Source organism: Cnephaeus nilssonii, assembly GCF_951640355.1.
Source record: "Cnephaeus nilssonii genome assembly, chromosome: 22".
Taxonomy (NCBI): domain Eukaryota; kingdom Metazoa; phylum Chordata; class Mammalia; order Chiroptera; family Vespertilionidae; genus Cnephaeus; species Cnephaeus nilssonii.
In genome coordinates this window covers 9,670,939-9,689,290 of record NC_137093.1, presented here as the reverse complement: position 1 = coordinate 9,689,290, position 18,352 = coordinate 9,670,939, and the positions used below count along the sequence as shown (strand labels likewise).

At 42.5% G+C, this 18,352-nt stretch overlaps 1 protein-coding gene across 1 annotated transcript in view; it reads left to right on the top strand.

Annotated features, from left to right (window-relative positions):
- PTPN11 (protein tyrosine phosphatase non-receptor type 11) overlaps nucleotides 1-18,352 on the top strand; it is a 57,382-nt gene that overhangs the window by 15,427 nt on the left and 23,603 nt on the right. Inside the window, exons 2-7 of the mRNA XM_079762976.1 lie at nucleotides 244-366; nucleotides 5,299-5,493; nucleotides 8,039-8,231; nucleotides 8,986-9,102; nucleotides 9,709-9,822; nucleotides 18,003-18,099. Of these exons, the coding sequence (XP_079619102.1) occupies nucleotides 244-366; nucleotides 5,299-5,493; nucleotides 8,039-8,231; nucleotides 8,986-9,102; nucleotides 9,709-9,822; nucleotides 18,003-18,099 (839 nt within the window). The remainder of the gene's footprint in view (nucleotides 1-243; nucleotides 367-5,298; nucleotides 5,494-8,038; nucleotides 8,232-8,985; nucleotides 9,103-9,708; nucleotides 9,823-18,002; nucleotides 18,100-18,352) is intronic.

Here is an 18,352-nt window from a genome sequence, read left to right as displayed (position 1 = left end):
CCCACCAAGAGACTGGCTTAATACTCATGTCCCCGCCCCCGCCTACTAGGCTAGCAGGATCCCAGGCCCTACCAAGGGGACAGCGAGGAGAGGCAGTGACCAAGGAGAAGAGGGGGAAGGGGCAGGGAAGGTTTGATTTGTATTTTTATTAGCCACTCTACTCATAGGCATTTCAGCTGTGATGGTGTGGAACGTAGTGCTGACAGAATCCTGTTGTTCATTGCTCTCTCTTTCTCTCTCAAGATGGTTTCACCCAAATATCACCGGCGTGGAGGCCGAAAACCTACTGCTGACAAGAGGAGTTGATGGCAGTTTTTTGGCAAGGCCCAGTAAAAGTAACCCAGGAGACTTCACACTTTCCGTTAGGTAAGTGGGAAGAAAAGGAGAGACTCCCGACAGTGGTTTCCAGATAGGAAATGTTGAAACCACGAGTGGACACTTGCTGCCCTTGTGTAGAGTGTGAAGGCCTGCCTGCTGCCCTTGGTGAGGCCTGGCTCACCGATCAGACCTGACTCAAGCTATGCCTCCTGAGAGTGAGGGGCTTGAGAATTCAGCGGAAGGGGTGATGGTGGGCATCCTCGGAGACCACCGAGGATGAGCTGGAGCAGAGTATAACCAGTTCCTAAGCCACCCTTGAAGCCACTCATCCTGAACCTGGATCCCTGCATTTTTCCTTCCCTTCCATTGATCTCTTGGTGGGAAAAATATTTCTAAAGAGTTTCATTTGTCTTTTTCTTTCTTTTTTAAAATATATTTTATTGATTTTTTACAGAGAAGAAGGGAGAGGGATAGAGAGTTAGAAACATCGATCAGCTGCCTCCTGCACACCCCCTACTGGGAATGTGCCTGCAACCAAGGTACATGCCCTTGACCAGAATCGAACCTGGGACCCTTCAGTCCGCAGGCCAACGCTCTATCCGTTGAGTCAAACCGGCCAGGGCCATTTGTCTTTTTCAAGAAATAAAATATCACTGAGGAAGTTGTGGTCCTGTGCGTTCCCCTGCCCAGTCCCATTCCCCTTCCTCTCTCCCCAGAGGAAACCACCATCGAGAGGTTGGCATATATCCTTCCTGGCCATGCTGTTATACTTGTACTGCATTTGTACTGTGTGTGAACAAGGTCACGTTGGTGTGTGTGTGTGTGTGTGTGTGTGTGTGTGTGTGTTTAGAATTCACATCCATGGCTTTATAACATACGTATTATTCTGCAACTTTCTTAAAATTCTTTTTTAAGTTCTATGCTGGTGCCTATAGACCTAATTATTAATTTTAATGGCCCTATAATCTTTGAATGGTTGTGAACACATCATAGTTTACCCAGTCCCCTGTTGTTGAACATTGGGCTGTTTTTAGTTTGAATAAAAATATATTTTTATTTATTTCAGAGAGGAAGGGAGAGGGAAAGAGAGAGAGATAGAAACATCAATGATGAGAGAGAATCATTGATTGGCTTCCTCCTGCACACTCCACACCAGGGATTGAGCCCACAACCCAGGCATATGGCCTGATTGGGAATCGAACTGTGACCTCCTGGTTCATAGGTGGATGCTCAACCACTGAGCAATGCCAACTGGGCCTGTATAAAAAATTTTGAACAGCATGGCCAACATCCTGTTACCTGAGTCTTTGAGTAGGTATAGAAGAATTTGATAGAAATTGACTTTCTCTTAAATACTAATTCTCTTTACTCAAGCTCATTCCGGGAGTTAGAACTGAACTGCTTTATGAATTTGATTTTATTATTATTATTTTTAAATAAAGAAGTTAGTAAGATGTATTTTCGAGGATTCATTTAGGATCACTTTGGGACTCAGGAAGTCCCTTTCAGTGTAGTTTAATTTTTAAGGAGCCTCTGTCATTGGCTTTTACTTTCGTTTTATGATTTGAAATGGGTGGAAGCCTTCATCAGTCCTCTGGGCTTGTCCCAGCACTAACATCTAACCTAAAGTGACATTTGACCCTGTAAGAGTTTGGATAGAGATTATATCATAACTAGAGGCCCGGTGCACGAAATTTGTGCACTGGGGAGGGGTCCCTCAGCCCAGCCTGCCCCCTCTCACAGACTGGGAGCCCTCAGGGGATGTCTTACTGAAGGCTTAGGCTGCAGTCTGGCCTCCCTCTCTGGGAGGCGACTGGGCTGATCAGGGGAAAGCGCCAGCCCCATCACCCCGCTGCTGCAGCCACTGCCAGTCACCGCAGCCGCCAAGGTATTTTCATCAACATGGACTCCCCTCCCTTCACCATGAAAAAAATGACAACTTTGCCGAAACCGGTTTGGCTCAGTGGATAGAGCGTCGGCCTGCGGACTGAAAGGTCCCAGGTTCGATTCCAGTCAAGGGCATGTACCTTGGTTGTGGGCACATCCCCAGTAGGGGCTGTGCAAGAGGCAGCTGATCGATGTTTCTCTCTCATCGATGTTTCTAGCTCTCTATCCCTCTCTCTTCCTCTCTGTAAAAAATCAATAAAATATATTTTTAAAAAATTATATAAAAAAATGACAACTTTCTTTAAGCATTTTCAAGATGTGTCTTTCATATGATATGACGTTTCTTTTTTTTTTTTATCCTCACCTGAGGATATGTTTCCATTGATTTTTTTCCCCTTCCCTCCAATAGCTGGCTCGGCCCCTGCTCCCCTTCCCATTGCTGGCTTGGGCAGGGGGCCCCCTGCCCCTCCCATTGCCAGCTTGGCCCCTGCCCCTCCAATCACCGGCTTGAGCCGCCCAGGCTTTAGGCTTGGGCAGGGGGCTCCCCTGCCCCTCCGATGGCCGGCTCGGAGTAACCTGGGTGCCGAGGATGTCCCCGGGAACCAGGTATGTATGCAAATTAACGGCCATATTTGTTGGGTTAATTTGCATACTCAAATTGGCTGTGGGCGTAGCAGAGGTATGGTCAATTTACATGTTTATTTATTATTAGGTAAGATAACGATGATGATGATGATGATAGCAAACATTATTGGGAACTTGACATATTCTAGACTATTGAGCTAAACACTGTACACACATCATTTTATTTACTTTTCCCACCAACTTATGAATAAGTACCACTGTTATCTTCATCTTACAGGTGAGTAAGCTGAGGCACAGGTTAAGTTAGTAGGCTGATCTCATAGTTAGTAAGCAGCAGACAGAAGACTATAGAATTAGTGGGGGTTTTTCCCTCCACTTTTTATTTTGAGAAATTTCAGACTTATAGAAAAGTTCAGAGATGAGAACAATGAGCACCCACATCACCTTTACATAGTAACATTTTGCCATAGTTATTCTTTCTCTTTATGAGTGTATGTTATTGTATATTATGTACTTTTTATCCCTTGAACCTTTTGAAAATAAATTGTAGATATCAGGACATCAATTTTTTACTACTAAATACTTAGGTATGCATGTCCTAGGAACAAGGACATTCTGTGCAACTATGACACTATTATTACATGAGAAATGTTAACATGACTCAATATTATCTCATATGTAGTCCATACTTGCCACTTCCCTTATGATTTTTAAAAAATATATATTTTATTGATTTTTTTACAGAGAGGGATAGAGAGTTAGAAACATCAATGAGAGAGAAACATCGATCAGCTGCCTCCTGCACACACCCGACTGGGGATGTGCCCGCAACCAAGGTACATGCCCCTGACCGGAATCGAACCTGGGACCCTCAGTCTGAAGGCTGATGCTCTATCCACTGAGCCAAACCGGTCAGGGCTCCCTTATGATTTTAATAAAGGCTTTTGAAGTGATCCCATTTTTTTCCCATCAGGAAGCACATATATCTGTTTACTCCATCTTTTGGTGTTTATCCTCTCCGAGTGTCATTACTTCTAGGCCCTTACAGTGTATGGAGCTAGGAAATAAATATTTATATATTTAAAAGCAAATGTTCATACTGATAGGTCTAACTCAGTCCAACTTCCTCACCTTTCCCCAGCCAATATTTGTGTTTCTCTTCTGAAGTAAGAATCCTGTTCCACAACAGCATAATATATGACTTCATTTGCCCAATCCTTAGATACTGAAATAGATTCAGAATGACTCTACCACTACCATTTCTGATTACAAACCCATTAAGTAAAGTTCATGGTTTCTTTGGAGTCTTTTTGTTCTTGGAATATATCCCATTAAGGGTGTACAATTAGTACAGTGTTCAAAGTCACAGGAATGAATTTTCTGTGTAGTTGACCTTCAAAGTTAGATTCATTTCTTTCATTTTTCATTCAGTTTTTTGTTATGTGTACAGTTTTTAAAAAAAATATATTTTACTAATTTTTTACAGAGAGGAAGGGAGAGGGATGAATTAGAAACATCGATGAGAGAGAAACATAGATCAGCTGCCTCCTGCACACCCCCCACTGGGGATGTGCCTGCAACCAAGGTACATGCCCTTGAGAATTGAACCTGGGACCCTTGAGTCTGCAGGCTGACGCTCTATCCACTGAGCCAAACCGGTCAGGGCTGTGTACAGTTTTTAAAATATATATATATTTTTAGCCCTGGCTGGTTTGGCTCAGTGGATAGAGTGTTGGCCGATGGATTGAAGGGTCTCGGGTTCGATTCTGGTCAAGGGCACATGCCCAGGTTGTGGGCTTGGTCCCCAGTGTGAGGCGTGCAGGAGGCAGCTGATCAATGATTCTCTCTCATCATTGATGTTTCTCTCCCTCTCCCTTCCTCTCTGAAACCAATAAAAATATATTAAAAAAATATATATTAAAGTATGTATTCTTTTGTATCTGGCTTCTTTCTTTAATAACATAATGTTTTTGAGATTTATCTGTGGTGTTGCATGAATTGGTGGGTTTTTAAAATTGCTGTGTGGTATTCCATTATATGAGTATGCAGCTATTTGTCTATCCGTTTTGGTGGTAAATATTTGAGTTTTCATTTTTGTCTATTATAAATAAGGCTGCAGCAAATATTCTTATATAAGTCATTTGGTAGCCATACAGTTTCATTTCTTTTGGGCAAGATACTTAGGATTGGATTTACTGGGTTACATGGTAGATGTATATTAGTTTAACTTTTATTTCTGTGTCTCGATTAATGATGAAAAAAAAGTCACTTAAAATATGCAACTGGATAGGTCAGACTTTCAAATTAGAAGCTGTATAAGGGAAGAAACCAATAAACAGAGCCCTTTGTGTTGAAATGATGGACTGTGTGGTTATTTCAGTCATTGCATTGCTGACAGGGATAGTTCTTTGGGTTTGTTTTAAAGTTTAGATGAAATCCAATGATGAATATGAGATCTGTTGTGCAGTGTTTTATTTATTTCCCCCTCTTTCGGATGGACTATTTTAGAAGAAATGGAGCTGTCACCCACATCAAGATTCAGAACACTGGTGACTACTATGACCTGTACGGAGGAGAGAAGTTCGCCACTTTGGCTGAGTTGGTTCAGTATTACATGGAGCATCATGGGCAATTAAAAGAGAAGAATGGAGATGTTATTGAGCTCAAATATCCTCTGAACTGTGCAGATCCTACCTCTGAAAGGTCAGTGACATCTTAGTAACTGCAGTCTCTGCATCTCTTCTGCACCAGAGGTGTTATGTGAATACATTATGGGGGGTTTGGCTTGTACCTATTTCTCAAGCTGCAATCTGATTTTAAAAATTTCAAAAACAATTTTCAATTACAGTTGACATTCAATATTATATTAGTTCCAGATATACAGTGTCGTGGTTAGACATTTACATAACTTGTGAAGTGATCCCCTGATAAGTCTTGCATCCACCTGACACCATATATCATTATTACAATATTATTGACTATATACCCTAAGCTGTACTTGACATCCCCGTGACTGTTTTGCACCTGCCAATTTGTATATCTTTTTTTTGTTTGTTAATCCTTACCTGAGGATATTTTTCCATTGATTTTTTTAGAGAAAATGGAAGGGAGAGGGAGAGACAGAAAGAAGGAAACATTGATGTGAGAGAGACACATTGATTGGTTGCCTCCTGCATGCCCACACCCCGCCATCTGATCAGGACTGGGGATCAAGCCTGCAACCAAGATACGTGCCCTTGGCCGGAACCGAACCCGAGACCCTTCAGACTGTGGGCCGATGCTCTATCCACTGAGCCAGACTGGCTAGGGCGAATTTGTACATCTTAATTAATCCCTTTGCCTTTTTCAGCCCAAGCTGCAATCTTTTAGTTTTATTAAAGTAAGAATAATAGGATCACATTATTTTCAGGGTACCCTTTTCTTGCCAAAGCTTCAGTCAGCGTGACTTACACTCATTCCAAGGGGCTCGGGCTATTCCTGTGTATTCTTAGTACGTGCAGTAATTTTAAGATTATGGAACTGGTAATCTTTGAGAGTTATGAGAGGAAAACAAACGATAATAGCGACACCAAAGTTGCAGCAGTTCTCGGTAGTAGCTGCTGACCAGTCATGCAGCAATATCACCAACAGATGTCAGTTTAAGCTCAGAAGTGGGAGAGCTGAGAACTCCGAGGGTCCGATTTCTCAGCAGCTCCTTTCTGTTGCACCCACAGATGTGTGAGAATGACCTTGCTTAGCGGGAATGTATTATTTCAGAGCCCCCCCCCCCCCCCCGCTGTGTTGGAACTGGGCTCATGTAAACTGGGGCTTGACTTAATTTGTATTGATTTTATTGGTTTTCTACATTCCCATCTCCTCTGACTCAGTACAAATTCAGGGTCTCTTAATTAGGTTTGTGTATTCTGTAGCTTCGACCTGTACCTCCATGTCAATGCTATTATATGCTGATAATTTGTTTCTCCAGCTGTGACTGCAGCTTCCAGCAAAAGGCTGCCCGCCAACCCTGTGCAGTTTACTTATAAATTTTACTCTGTTCAATTGAGGGTGGATGAAAAATAGCTCAAAGTATATTCCTTTAATGATGAGCCATTAGCATCATCTGTTAGCGTAGTACTTGTTTTCTTCCCAAGATCCTGAGGGAAAAAGCCACCTTATAAACATGACTATGTTACGCTTTTCTATAGTATCTCAGCGTCTGTCCTCGAATGGCCTATGTTAGGACTCTGGTGTGCTGCTTGCAAATGCAGATACAAGTGCATTGGTATCTCTGGTTGTGAGCAATGGGAATTCACATTTTTAAGCAAGACCCCTGACCCCTTTAGGTCTTATATGCATTACAGTTTGAAATGATAACCCAGCATAAAAGCCAAAGATGTTGCTAGCAAACTCGGAGGCTGTGCAAGTATAGGTTGTAAATATGGAAAAATTTGAAATGCTTGAATGAACTTAAAATGAAGATATTTTTTTGCATACTGTTCATATACCAGAGCAAGGGCAAACATTTACTTTATTTTTTATCTAAAAATTTATTTTTCGTTATTTTTATACAATTCTTTTCTTTTTATATGGGCAAACATTTATACCATTCTCTGTCTCTACTATAACTTTCTATTATAATTTCTCTAAAAGGCTGTGATTAAGTAGTTGGTCCTTTTAATGCTGGGTATGGAGAACTGACAAAATATATTTTTAAAAGGTGGGAGATGTAAAAGAGAAAGGAAAGGTTGAGGACATTTATCGTCAAATGGCTGGGGGCTCATTGAATAAGTTTAATGGTCATTCCTTTTTTAAAAAAATATATTTTTATTGATTTCAGAGAGGTAGGAGACAGAGAGAGAGAGAGAGAGAGAGAGAAAGAGAGAGAGAGAGAGAGAGAGAGAGAGAGAGAAACATCAATGATGAGAGAGAATCATTGATCAGCTACTTCCCACATATTTCCTACCAGGATGGAGCCTGCAACCCGGGCATGTGCCCTGACCGGGAATCAAGCCATGACCTCCTGGTTCATAGGTCGATGCTCAACCGCTGAGCCATGCTAGCCGGGCTAATGGTCATTCTTGACAGCTTTGTCATCCTTCCTGCTTGTTGGGTTGCAAATTCTGTCTTAACGTACTATCGCTCCATCTCTTGGAAAAATGTGTTTGTTTTTAAATTGTGTTTAGGAGAGCTGACTGTATATGGTAGTTTTGTGAAAGAGTATTGTAATTTCATGGCAGAACTCAATTTATTTTAATTTTAAAATACTTAGGTGGTTTCATGGACACCTCTCCGGGAAAGAAGCAGAGAAGTTATTAACTGAGAAAGGAAAACACGGTAGCTTTCTGGTACGAGAGAGCCAGAGCCACCCTGGAGATTTTGTTCTCTCGGTCCGAACTGGTGATGACAAGGGGGAGAGCAATGATGGCAAGTCCAAAGTGACCCATGTCATGATCCGCTGTCAGGTAAAGCCTCAGTTGAACTTGGGTCTGTTTGCCAACTCTTGTCTTTGGTGATTGTTCTACTTGGAGAAAACAGATACCATTACTTCCAAAGTCAGATTTTCTTGCTCACTTAGTCAAGGGCTTCTACACTTTTAGTAATTATAATTTTTTTATTTCAAACTTTGCTAAATCATTTATTTCCAGTCTCTCTCTGGCAATTTAAGTCATGCCTCCACCAGCCTTGGAGTTTGTTGTGTTTCAGAGAGAAATAGTTATTTACCTTCTATTCATCAGGCTAGAGTATAAGTACAGAGTAAAGAATACTATTTTTCATTTTTTAACACTATTTAGTTAGCCCAGCCGGTGTGGCTCAGTGGTTGAGCACTGGTCCCCAGGGGGCAGCCGATCAATGATTCTCTCTCATCATTGATGTTTCTACCTCTCTCTTCCTCTCTCTCTCTTCCTCTCTCTCTCTCTCTCTCTCTCTCTGAAATCAATGAAAACATTAAAAAAAGCCACTATTTAGTTAACTTATGAAGGAGAAACTTTCTTGTGGCCTACTTGATGTTGGATACTTATTCCTTCTCATACCTCACAGTAGACTCTTGGTCAGTCATTTCATTTTCGTCCTTCTTGTTGCGTCCTTTCCTTGCTGTTACCCAGTTGTCTGATCTTTCCATTACTGGGGGCGGTGGGGAGTTCCTCTTTGGACTTCAGTTGGGAAAACAGTAATTTAACGTAGAGGTAATAAACATCATTTTTTTTGTGTTGCAAGGAACTGAAATATGATGTCGGTGGAGGAGAGCGGTTTGACTCTTTGACCGATCTCGTGGAGCATTATAAGAAGAATCCCATGGTAGAAACATTGGGCACAGTTCTACAACTCAAGCAGGTGAGCGTGTTAGAAAGCTAAAGTGCCATCTCCTTACAGAGCTGAAAAATCCTAATGTGTAGGATATTCCAAATATATAGAAGTAGAATGGTATCCCCAACCTCTATGTGCCCATCACCCAGCTTCAGTTATGATCATCGCATCAAATCCTACTTCATTTTTTACTCCACTCATGGTCCTCCTCCTGTGGTATTTGGGAAGAAATTCCAGATACATCATTTCCATGACTATCTCCATATGTACCTTTCACTGTAGGTGCATAGTCATTTTGGAATTATTGCTATTTCTAAGTTTACTCTTATCACTTAGTGGCAAATTATTTTACCTCTCTAATATTTTGGTCTATTTAGAACAAAAAGCAGATTGAATTTATATCAGCAGAGTAAAGTGTGTGTGGAGATTGGAGAAACATTTATTTCCTGACAGAACAGAAAAGAAAGTGAAACTGTATTTGAAAATGCTTGAGAATTACAATGTCCTGTGAACTTCCTGTCCTTGCCTTCATGAATATCAAAACAGACATCTCTGTTATGTTTTGTTTTTTTGCATTAACACTTTTTTCTGTAATACTTTCTTCATTTCACACCAACGGCTGAATTTGATTAGCCCCTCAACACAACTCGTATCAATGCTGCTGAAATAGAGAGCCGGGTTCGAGAACTAAGCAAATTAGCAGAGACCACAGATAAAGTCAAACAAGGCTTTTGGGAAGAATTTGAGGTAAGTTATTAAAAAATATATATTTTTAACATAAGTGAATACGTCCTATTTTTAGTAGACAAGAAGTTGGTCTTGTGTTTGCAATTGGATCTGAAAGACATGAATCTGTGTCCTAGTTCGGCCATTGATTGACATGGAATGAGTTGCTGAGGGGCTTCTTTGAAACAGAAGGGTATTGTGTTCTGGGGAGGGAGTTGGCAGTTAATATGAAATGGACGGGCCAGTAGCTCTATTTGACTCCTTTTGTTTGCTGGCAGAAATCCAGACAAAGGGATCTGACTTCTTTGGAAGGTTTCCAGCATTGGCTGGGGTCTTCAGAAAGAATATGTAAGCCTCAGTGCAGTGACCGAGTAAGAGAAATGCCCATGTTGGCTTTCATTTGGGTGTTGACATTTATAATGCTGGCAAGTGAAGTGAACTGATTTCTTTCCTTAAACCAACTCGGGTAGGAGAATGTTCCCCAGTGGGAATGCACAGTGTTCCTGTTGTACTCTGGTATGTCCCTTACCAGTTCACGTTGTCATCTCAACCTCTCTCTTCTCATCCACTTGACAGAACACTTCCTCAAAATCAAGGATTGTGCCATATTCACCTTCATAGTTATCCTTAGTGTGTGTCACACCGCCTGGCACACAGCAGACACTCCATATAGTCCATTATTCCATAATTTTGTAGGACTTTTAGAATTTACAAATATTTGTGGAATGAATGAATGAATGAATGAATGGCCAAATAAAGCCATTTTAGTCACAGTGTGTACGATCAACTTGTTGAGATATTTCTGTTTTACAGACGAGGAGCCTGAGGCTCAGGGAGGTTAAGTAAATTGTCTTCCCACAGATATTGATGGAATTGAGGCAGTGAGGGTGGGTACAGAATAGAACACTCACAGTTCTTGTTCAACATTGTGAACAGAGACTTGACCTCAAGTTTATTCTTTTCTACCAGGCATTGGCTTAGTCACTGAGGATACCATGGCAAACAAGATTGTCAGGGCTTCCATCTTTAAGGAGCTGAGAGAGGGAAGACAGTGATGAAAAGCATCACTGGAGAAGTGATGATAAACTTAATAAGTCAGAATTGTAGAATATCAAGCTCGCTCTTTTCATTATTCTGTCCTGCCAACCTCCATAATAAAAGACAGCATTTCAACATTCATCTAATTACATTTACTTCATTTCATTTAATGTCTCTAAAGCCTCATGAGATAAGATGGATAACTACAGCCGAAACCGGTTTGGCTCAGTGGATAGAGCGTCGGCCTGTGGACTGAAGGGTCCCGGGTTCAATTCCGGTCAAGGGCATGTACCTTGGTTGTGGGCACATCTCCAGTGGGGGGTGTGCAGGAGGCAGCTGATCGATGTTTCTCTCCCATCGATGTTTCTAACTCTCTATCCCTCTTCCTTCCTCTCTGTAAAAAAATCAATAAAATATATTAAAAAAAAAAAAAAGACGGAGAACTACAAAAATTTTAGAAACCTTACATCAGAATTTGAATGAAAAAGAACAATTTTTCAAAAGTTTATTATGTAATATTTCAAATATATACAAAAGCAGAGAGAATATAGAACAGCAATATACTAATCGCCTAGCATTAGCAATTGCCAATCTTTTTTTTCTTAACGATTTTTAAACATTGATTTTTAGAGAGAGAAGAAGAGAGAGAGAGAGAAACAAACATCTATTTGAGAGAGAAACATCAATGTGAGATAGAAACATCTATTGGCTGCCTCCTCCACGCCCCCTACTGGGGATCGAGTGTGTGCCTTGACCGGGAATGGAGCCAGCAATCTTTGGGTGCATAGAATGATGCCCAACCAACTGAGCAACACCAGCCAGGGCAATTGCTAATCTTTTTTAACAACACCATTCACTCCCCCAGCTCTGGTTATTGCAAATCCCAGATGTCATTTCATCTTTAACTTTCATTCCAAAAAATTATAACCAGAATATCATCACATCCAAAACTATTAATAGTAATTCCTTAATATTAATACCTATCAGCTACTATTTACATTTTCTTGCTTCACACACACACGTAGTTTGTTTGAATTGGGAAGTGCTTTTTCTCCCACTTGATTATGAAAAATTTTTGAATGTATATGAAATAGATTTGAATAGCCTCAACTGGAGTGCTCAGTTTGGTTGAGCATTGTCCCATACACTGAAAGGTTGCCAGTTCAATTCCTGGTCAGGACACAAACCTGGGTTTTGGGCTTGGTCCCTGGTTGGGGTGCGTGTGTGCGGGAGGCAGCTGATAGATGTTCCTCTCTACTTCGATGTTTCTCTCTTTCTCCCTCTCTCTCTCAAATCAATAAAAACATATTTAGGCTAGTCAGCGTGGCTCAGTGGTTGAGCATCGACCTGTGAATCAGGAGGTCACGGTTTGAGTCCTGGTCAGGGCACATGCCCGGTTGCGGGCTCGATCCTCAGGGTGGGGCATGCAGGAGGCAGCCGATCAATGATTCTCTCTCATCATTGATGTTTGTTTCTCTCTCTGAAATCAATAAAAATATATTTTAAAAAATCTTAAAAAAAACACCATACAAACACAATACACACACATCACACATACAAACCCCTCACAACACTTTTTAAGTGGAGTTACCCCTCTTCCCCCACACACACACTTTAAAGCTTGTTTCGTTAGCAATTTGATTTGTCTCTAAAGCGCAGCCTTCTTTGGGTTATGCAAGCCCTTCTCCTCTGTCATGGTCCGAAGCTGTTTGCAGTTTGCACAGGCATTACAGTCGTTTCACTGACAGCCGCACAGATGTCCTGATCCCACCAGCAGCTCAGCCGACTGGTGCATCTTCAGGAGGAGCTTGCGCCTGTCTCCAAGCCCACAGTCCAGTTTGATTTCTTTAAAAGTGATCACATCCTGCTCAGGGGAGCTGTAATTTCTCCTTCGAGATGGTTAGGTTGTATGGAAACAAGACTTTAAGTGCACCCCAAAGCTGTGTCTAGAATAATCATTCTTTCTGGTGATCCCTAGTGGAAAATCTTCCCCTTGTGACTAATCGGTGCCACAGTGAACAACAGTCCCAGCCAGGCTGCAGCCTCGGGCTTAAAATACTCCAGGAGGGCGGGCGTGAGCTGTGCCCCGGATTTTCCATCTAGACCGGGCTCCCGGGAGCTCAGAGAAGGGCTGCTGCCTTCCTGTGGGCAGAACGTTGCAGCAGTTAGAGGTTTTAGTCCAAAAGCTTCGTTCTAGAGAAATGCCTTTATTTCCTTTGATCTCTCTCTGCTCTCAGCCCCTCCAGTGTCATGTTTTTCTCTTTAGAATTGTTTTTATTTGCTGGCTCTCCTTGGCATCTTTGCAGAGAATTTAAGACCAAAGGTGCTTTCACATCTCCACTTTTTTCCTTTGCCTTTAAAGGACCTCCTACTTGCTGCCTCTGCCATTATCCTGTCTTCCTCATCGAGTGGACTTGTGCTGTGCCCTCCATTTCTTCTTTCCGCCTTCCCTCTTTACTTATGTATTTTTATTTACTTTTTTGTTAATCCTCATCCAAGGATATTTCCCATTGATTTTTAGAGAGAGTGGAAGGGAGGGAGAGAGAGAGAGAGAACATTGATGTGAGAGAAACACGTTGATTAGTTTGCCTCCCACACAAGCCCCAACCAGGGCTGGGGATTGAACCTGCAACGGAGGCATTTGCCCTTGACATGAATCGAACCTGGGCCCCTTCAGTCTGTGGGCCAACACTATCCACTGAGCCAAACCAGCCAGGACTGTAGGGGTCTCTTTTTGGTCATTGCAGTGACTGGGGGAGCCCCTACTGGCATTTTGGGAGCCACGGGTGGGGAGCAGGGCTGTTCACTGGCCCTAAATGTAGGGGATGGCTCTGCCCAGTGAGTACTTGTCCCATCCACAGGCAGTCGTGCTGCTGGGATCTCCCATATGTACAACTGGATTAGGGTCTTGACTCTTGATGCCTTTTAAGGTTTAATAGTTTGATGCAATCCATTGTCTCCAGATCTGCTTTGACTCATGCAATCAGGTGACTGGAACTAGCCTCGGGCCCTTTTGAGGGTTCATCTTTGGTGCGAACCCCTGAGCTGTATTGCTGGGGAAAACAGGGTGTCTGGAGCTTGTGTCTCAGCTTTACACAGGCCTTTTTTGCTCCTGTCCCAGCCTTATCTTTGATGGAGACACAGTGACATTTAGCTTGACAGGTCCTTCTCAGCTTTTGGTGCCCCAGGGGCTGCTGGTGAGAAGGAGGTTGTGGAAGATAAACCGGGAAAGGAATGTAACCTCTGGTGGCAGGGCTTGCTGGACCCTCGTCTGCCTCTTCCGGCCCTCAGCCTGGTGCTGGGGAGGCAGCACCCTCAGCAGGGGATGCTGATGATCTCATGGCTGTTGGAGCCTCTGAGAGCAGAGCGAGGAAACTCACAACTTCTGAGTTCTTTTTATTGTCAGCCTTGCTGTAGATGGATGACAGCCTTTCTCCGTGGGAAATGAAATGTGTTCAGGCAAGGGCACAGATGAGAATGGGCTAATGGGCACTGAGGAATGAGCTGGGGGAGACACATTGCTAGTCATTATTAATCACAGACAGCTGCCAGGTAGCACCTGACTGTGCTTGGGACAGGGGCTCTGCCTGTCCTTTCCTTTTTTTTCTTCTTTTTTTTTAATCCTCACCCATTGATTTATTTTGTTTTATTTTATTTAAAAGTATTTTTATTGATTTCAGAGAGGAAGGGAGAGGGAGAGAGAGAGCGAAACATCAATGATGAGAAAGAATCATTGTCTGGCTGCTTTCCGCACGCCCCCACTGGGGATCGAGCCCGCAACCCGGGCATGTGCCCTGACTGGAATTGAACCCAGGACCCTTTAGTCCGCAGGCTGATGCTTTATCCACTGAGTCAAACCGGCCAGGGCTCCATTGATTTTTAGAGAGAGTGGAAGAGAGGGGGAAAGACAGAGATATTGATGTGAGAAAAACACATCGATTGGTAACCTTCTGCACGAACCCCGACCAGGGCCCTGGGCTGGGGAGGAGCCTGCAATTGAGGTATGTGCCCTTGACTAGAATCGAATCCTGGGCCCTTTGGGTCCTCAGACCGACGCTCTATCCACTGAGCCAAATCAGCTAGGGATGTGCTTTTAAAAAAAAATACTGATTTTTAGAGAGAGAGGAAGGGAGAGGGATAGAGAGATAGAAACATTGATGAGATAGAAACATCATCCATCGGCTGCCTCCTGCATGCCCCCTACTGGAGATTGAGCCTGCAACCCGGACATGTGCCCAGACTGGGAATTGAACCTTGACTTCTTGGTTCAGGGGTGGATGCTCAACCACTGAGCCACACTGACCGGGCTTATGTGCTTCTTTGTATGCCAGGCCCATTTTTGCACTTCACAAAGTAATCTCATGTAACTCTTACACCAGCTGTTTGGGGTAGGGAATTAGGATTATCCTCACTTCACACTTGAGGAAATGGAGATACAGACACCCCAGTAACTTGGTGAAGTCAAAGCTGAGGGTAGAGGCAGGCCTCCATGGGCTCAGAAGAGAAGGCCTCGTGAGTTGTTCTCAAAAGCTTGCACTTGACCTTGAAGGCAGAGGGAGAGAGGGAAGGTGATTAAACAGGGAGGGCCTGGATGAAGACCTTTTGTAGAGACTGCTCTGGCCACGTGCCCTCCGCCAGTGACGTGTCACGTGAAGTTTGTTTCCTAAGTGAATAGTCTTTGCTTTACTGTCAAATTCATTTAGCTTTTGTTGGAGGTATTTTTCTTTGTTGATTTTTAAGCGATTGAGTCAGTTCATAGTATTTGGATTTTTTGAACTTCACCTTAATGTTCAAAAATCAAGATTGAACCTCCTTCCTAATAACACAGCGAATACTGCTCAGTAAGACTGGCTCACTGTTCAGAGGAAATGCTGGCTTGAAGACGGCAGATGGCTTTAATTAATCTGCACTCATTTAAAATTTTTGAATAGCCGTTTCATTGTCACAGTTCTGCTCACATTTTTTTTTTAAATATTTTATTGATTTTTTACAGAGAGGAAGAGAGAGGGGTAGAGAGTTAGAAACATCGATGAGAGAGAAACATCGATCAGCTGCCTCCTGCACACCCCCCACTGGGGATGTGCCTGCAACCAAGGCACATGCCCCTGACCGGAATCGAACACGGGACCCTTGAGTCTGCAGGCCGACGCTCTATCCACTGAGCCAAACCGGTTTCGGCTCAGTTCTGCTCACATTGTATTTTACTTCCGTCCAGGTTCCAGCTAGCTAAACACTTTTGTTATTTGCCCGGTGTCACGGCTGAATATTGCATTTTGAAAGTGAGAGTTAAATAGCAATTTAAACTCCTGACTTTCATACCTGTCTGTGAAATTCAGACAAATGAGATGGAAATAACAGGGCTGCTGTGTTATGAAATGTTGCCTCTGGCACTTCTGTATAAATCTTTAAGGGGTAACCATTTTGGCATTTATTTGTACTATGTATATATAAAGCATATATATTTATAATATGTATAAAATTATATATATATAACATGTATATAAAGTATGTATATACATAATATATATAAATTATATATATTTTTCCTCTTCTTTTTAGTCTGCCTTCCACTTTCTTGATTTGCCCTTTCACTTTCATGATTTCCTGTTACAGATTAGGTTTGTTTGAAACTAACGGTCCTCTGAAGAGGCACTTTCTGTCATTTTGAGAATGAAACCTACCCCTTGAAAATGCTTCAGCCTGGCTTATCCACCCTCTTGTCTGTCCTGCATCTGCTCCTTCTTCCCACTTCCCCACATCCCCTCTTCTTCTTCTTCTTCTTCTTTTTTTTTTTAATATATTTTTATTGATTTCAGAGAGGAAAGAAGAGGGAGAGAGAGATAGAAACGTCAGTGATGAAAGAGAATCATTGATCGGCTGCTTCCTGCACACTCCCTACTGGGGATTGGGCCTGCAACCCAGGCATGTGCCCTTGAGCAGAATCGAACTCAGCACCCTTCAGTCCTCAGGCCGACACTCTATCCACTGAGCCAAACCAGCTAGGGCTCATTCCCTTTTCAGATGGGGCCAGTTCCAGTCCCACTGTGGCTGCCTGTGTTAGTCCCTTGCTTTCCCATGGCAGTCTCCACCTCCCTCTCCTGCACAGGTGCCCTTCCTGACCACTTGCCTCAGGACCCCGAGTTTTCGTCTTCACTCTCTGGCTCAGAAGACCATGGGGGGATGTCTGTGTAGATGCAGGCTGGCTGCCTGTGGCTCTAACAAAGGAGGTCTTCAAAGCCTTGCTCACAAAGCTCACATGCCTGTGGCCCAGTCCCCAAACCACTTCTGTTCTCTGGTATTTAAATTTGACAACTGACATCTGTAAGGATTGCTCTGAATTAAACAATGGTAAAAGGAGGCGGGTCATCAACTCCTCGAAAACATGGGTCACATCTGTTATTTGTATCCTGTACACCAGTACCCACTGGCTGTTATTCTTTTAAAAAAATTAAATTTATTGGGGTAGCACTGGCTACTAACATGAATTTCAGGCCTACAACTTGATAATACGGCATCTGTATGCTCTGCTGTGTGCTCACCACCCAAGTCTAATCTTCTGTCAGCGTATATTCGGCCCACTTTACCCTCTTCATTCTCAGTAATTGTTATTTTAAAAGGCTTCTCTTTTATAAATACTTATTCATTGCAGAAAATTTAAGGAAAAACAAAAAGGTGAGAAAATAGAGAAGAGGAGAAGGAGGAGTAGGAGAAAGGGCCTTCATAATCCCACTAATCTGACCCAGAACCCCATTACTGTTTGGTGTCATCCTTCTGCCATATCTCACGTGTGAGTGCAAAACATATGGCTTCCGTCAGACACTGCTTTGCAAGGTGGAGCTTCTTTTCACTTAACACTTAATTCTGATTCTTTTTCCAAGGCATGAAATAGTCTCCAAGAACATCTTTTAAATGGCTGCAGAAGGCTCTTTTGTATGAATGAACAATAGTATTATTTAGGCAGCTGTTTCCATTGGCCATTTATGTTGTTTCTGGTGTTTTTGCCACTGTTGGTACAATGTTAACATGAGCATTCTTAGAGTTACTGCTCAGGACTGTGAACATTTCCTGAGATAAATTCCTTAAAGCAGAAACCAAGCCAGGCTTTTTTTTTTTTTTTTTTAAGCTTTTGACGCATAATAATATTTACTTTTGCTTCTCTCTAGACACTACAACAACAGGAGTGCAAACTTCTCTATAGCCGAAAAGAGGGCCAGAGGCAAGAAAATAAAAACAAAAACAGATATAAAAACATCCTGCCCTGTAAGTATCAGTATTCTGCTCAGTCATCGTCACTCTCACAGATTTTGATTTGCAGCAGATCCAAGGCCTTAGCCTCTTTTAATTGTGAGCCGTTTCCAAAATAATCTACTGCGACAGGGACTGCTGGCCTCATTCACAGAGTTCCTGCATGCTGATTACTGAGCGAAATTGCCACGAGGAGGTTTTGAGTGAGGTTCTTTTCTTCTGTGGATTAATTCTGTTTGCCTAAGAGCGATGATCTCCCAGTGTTAGG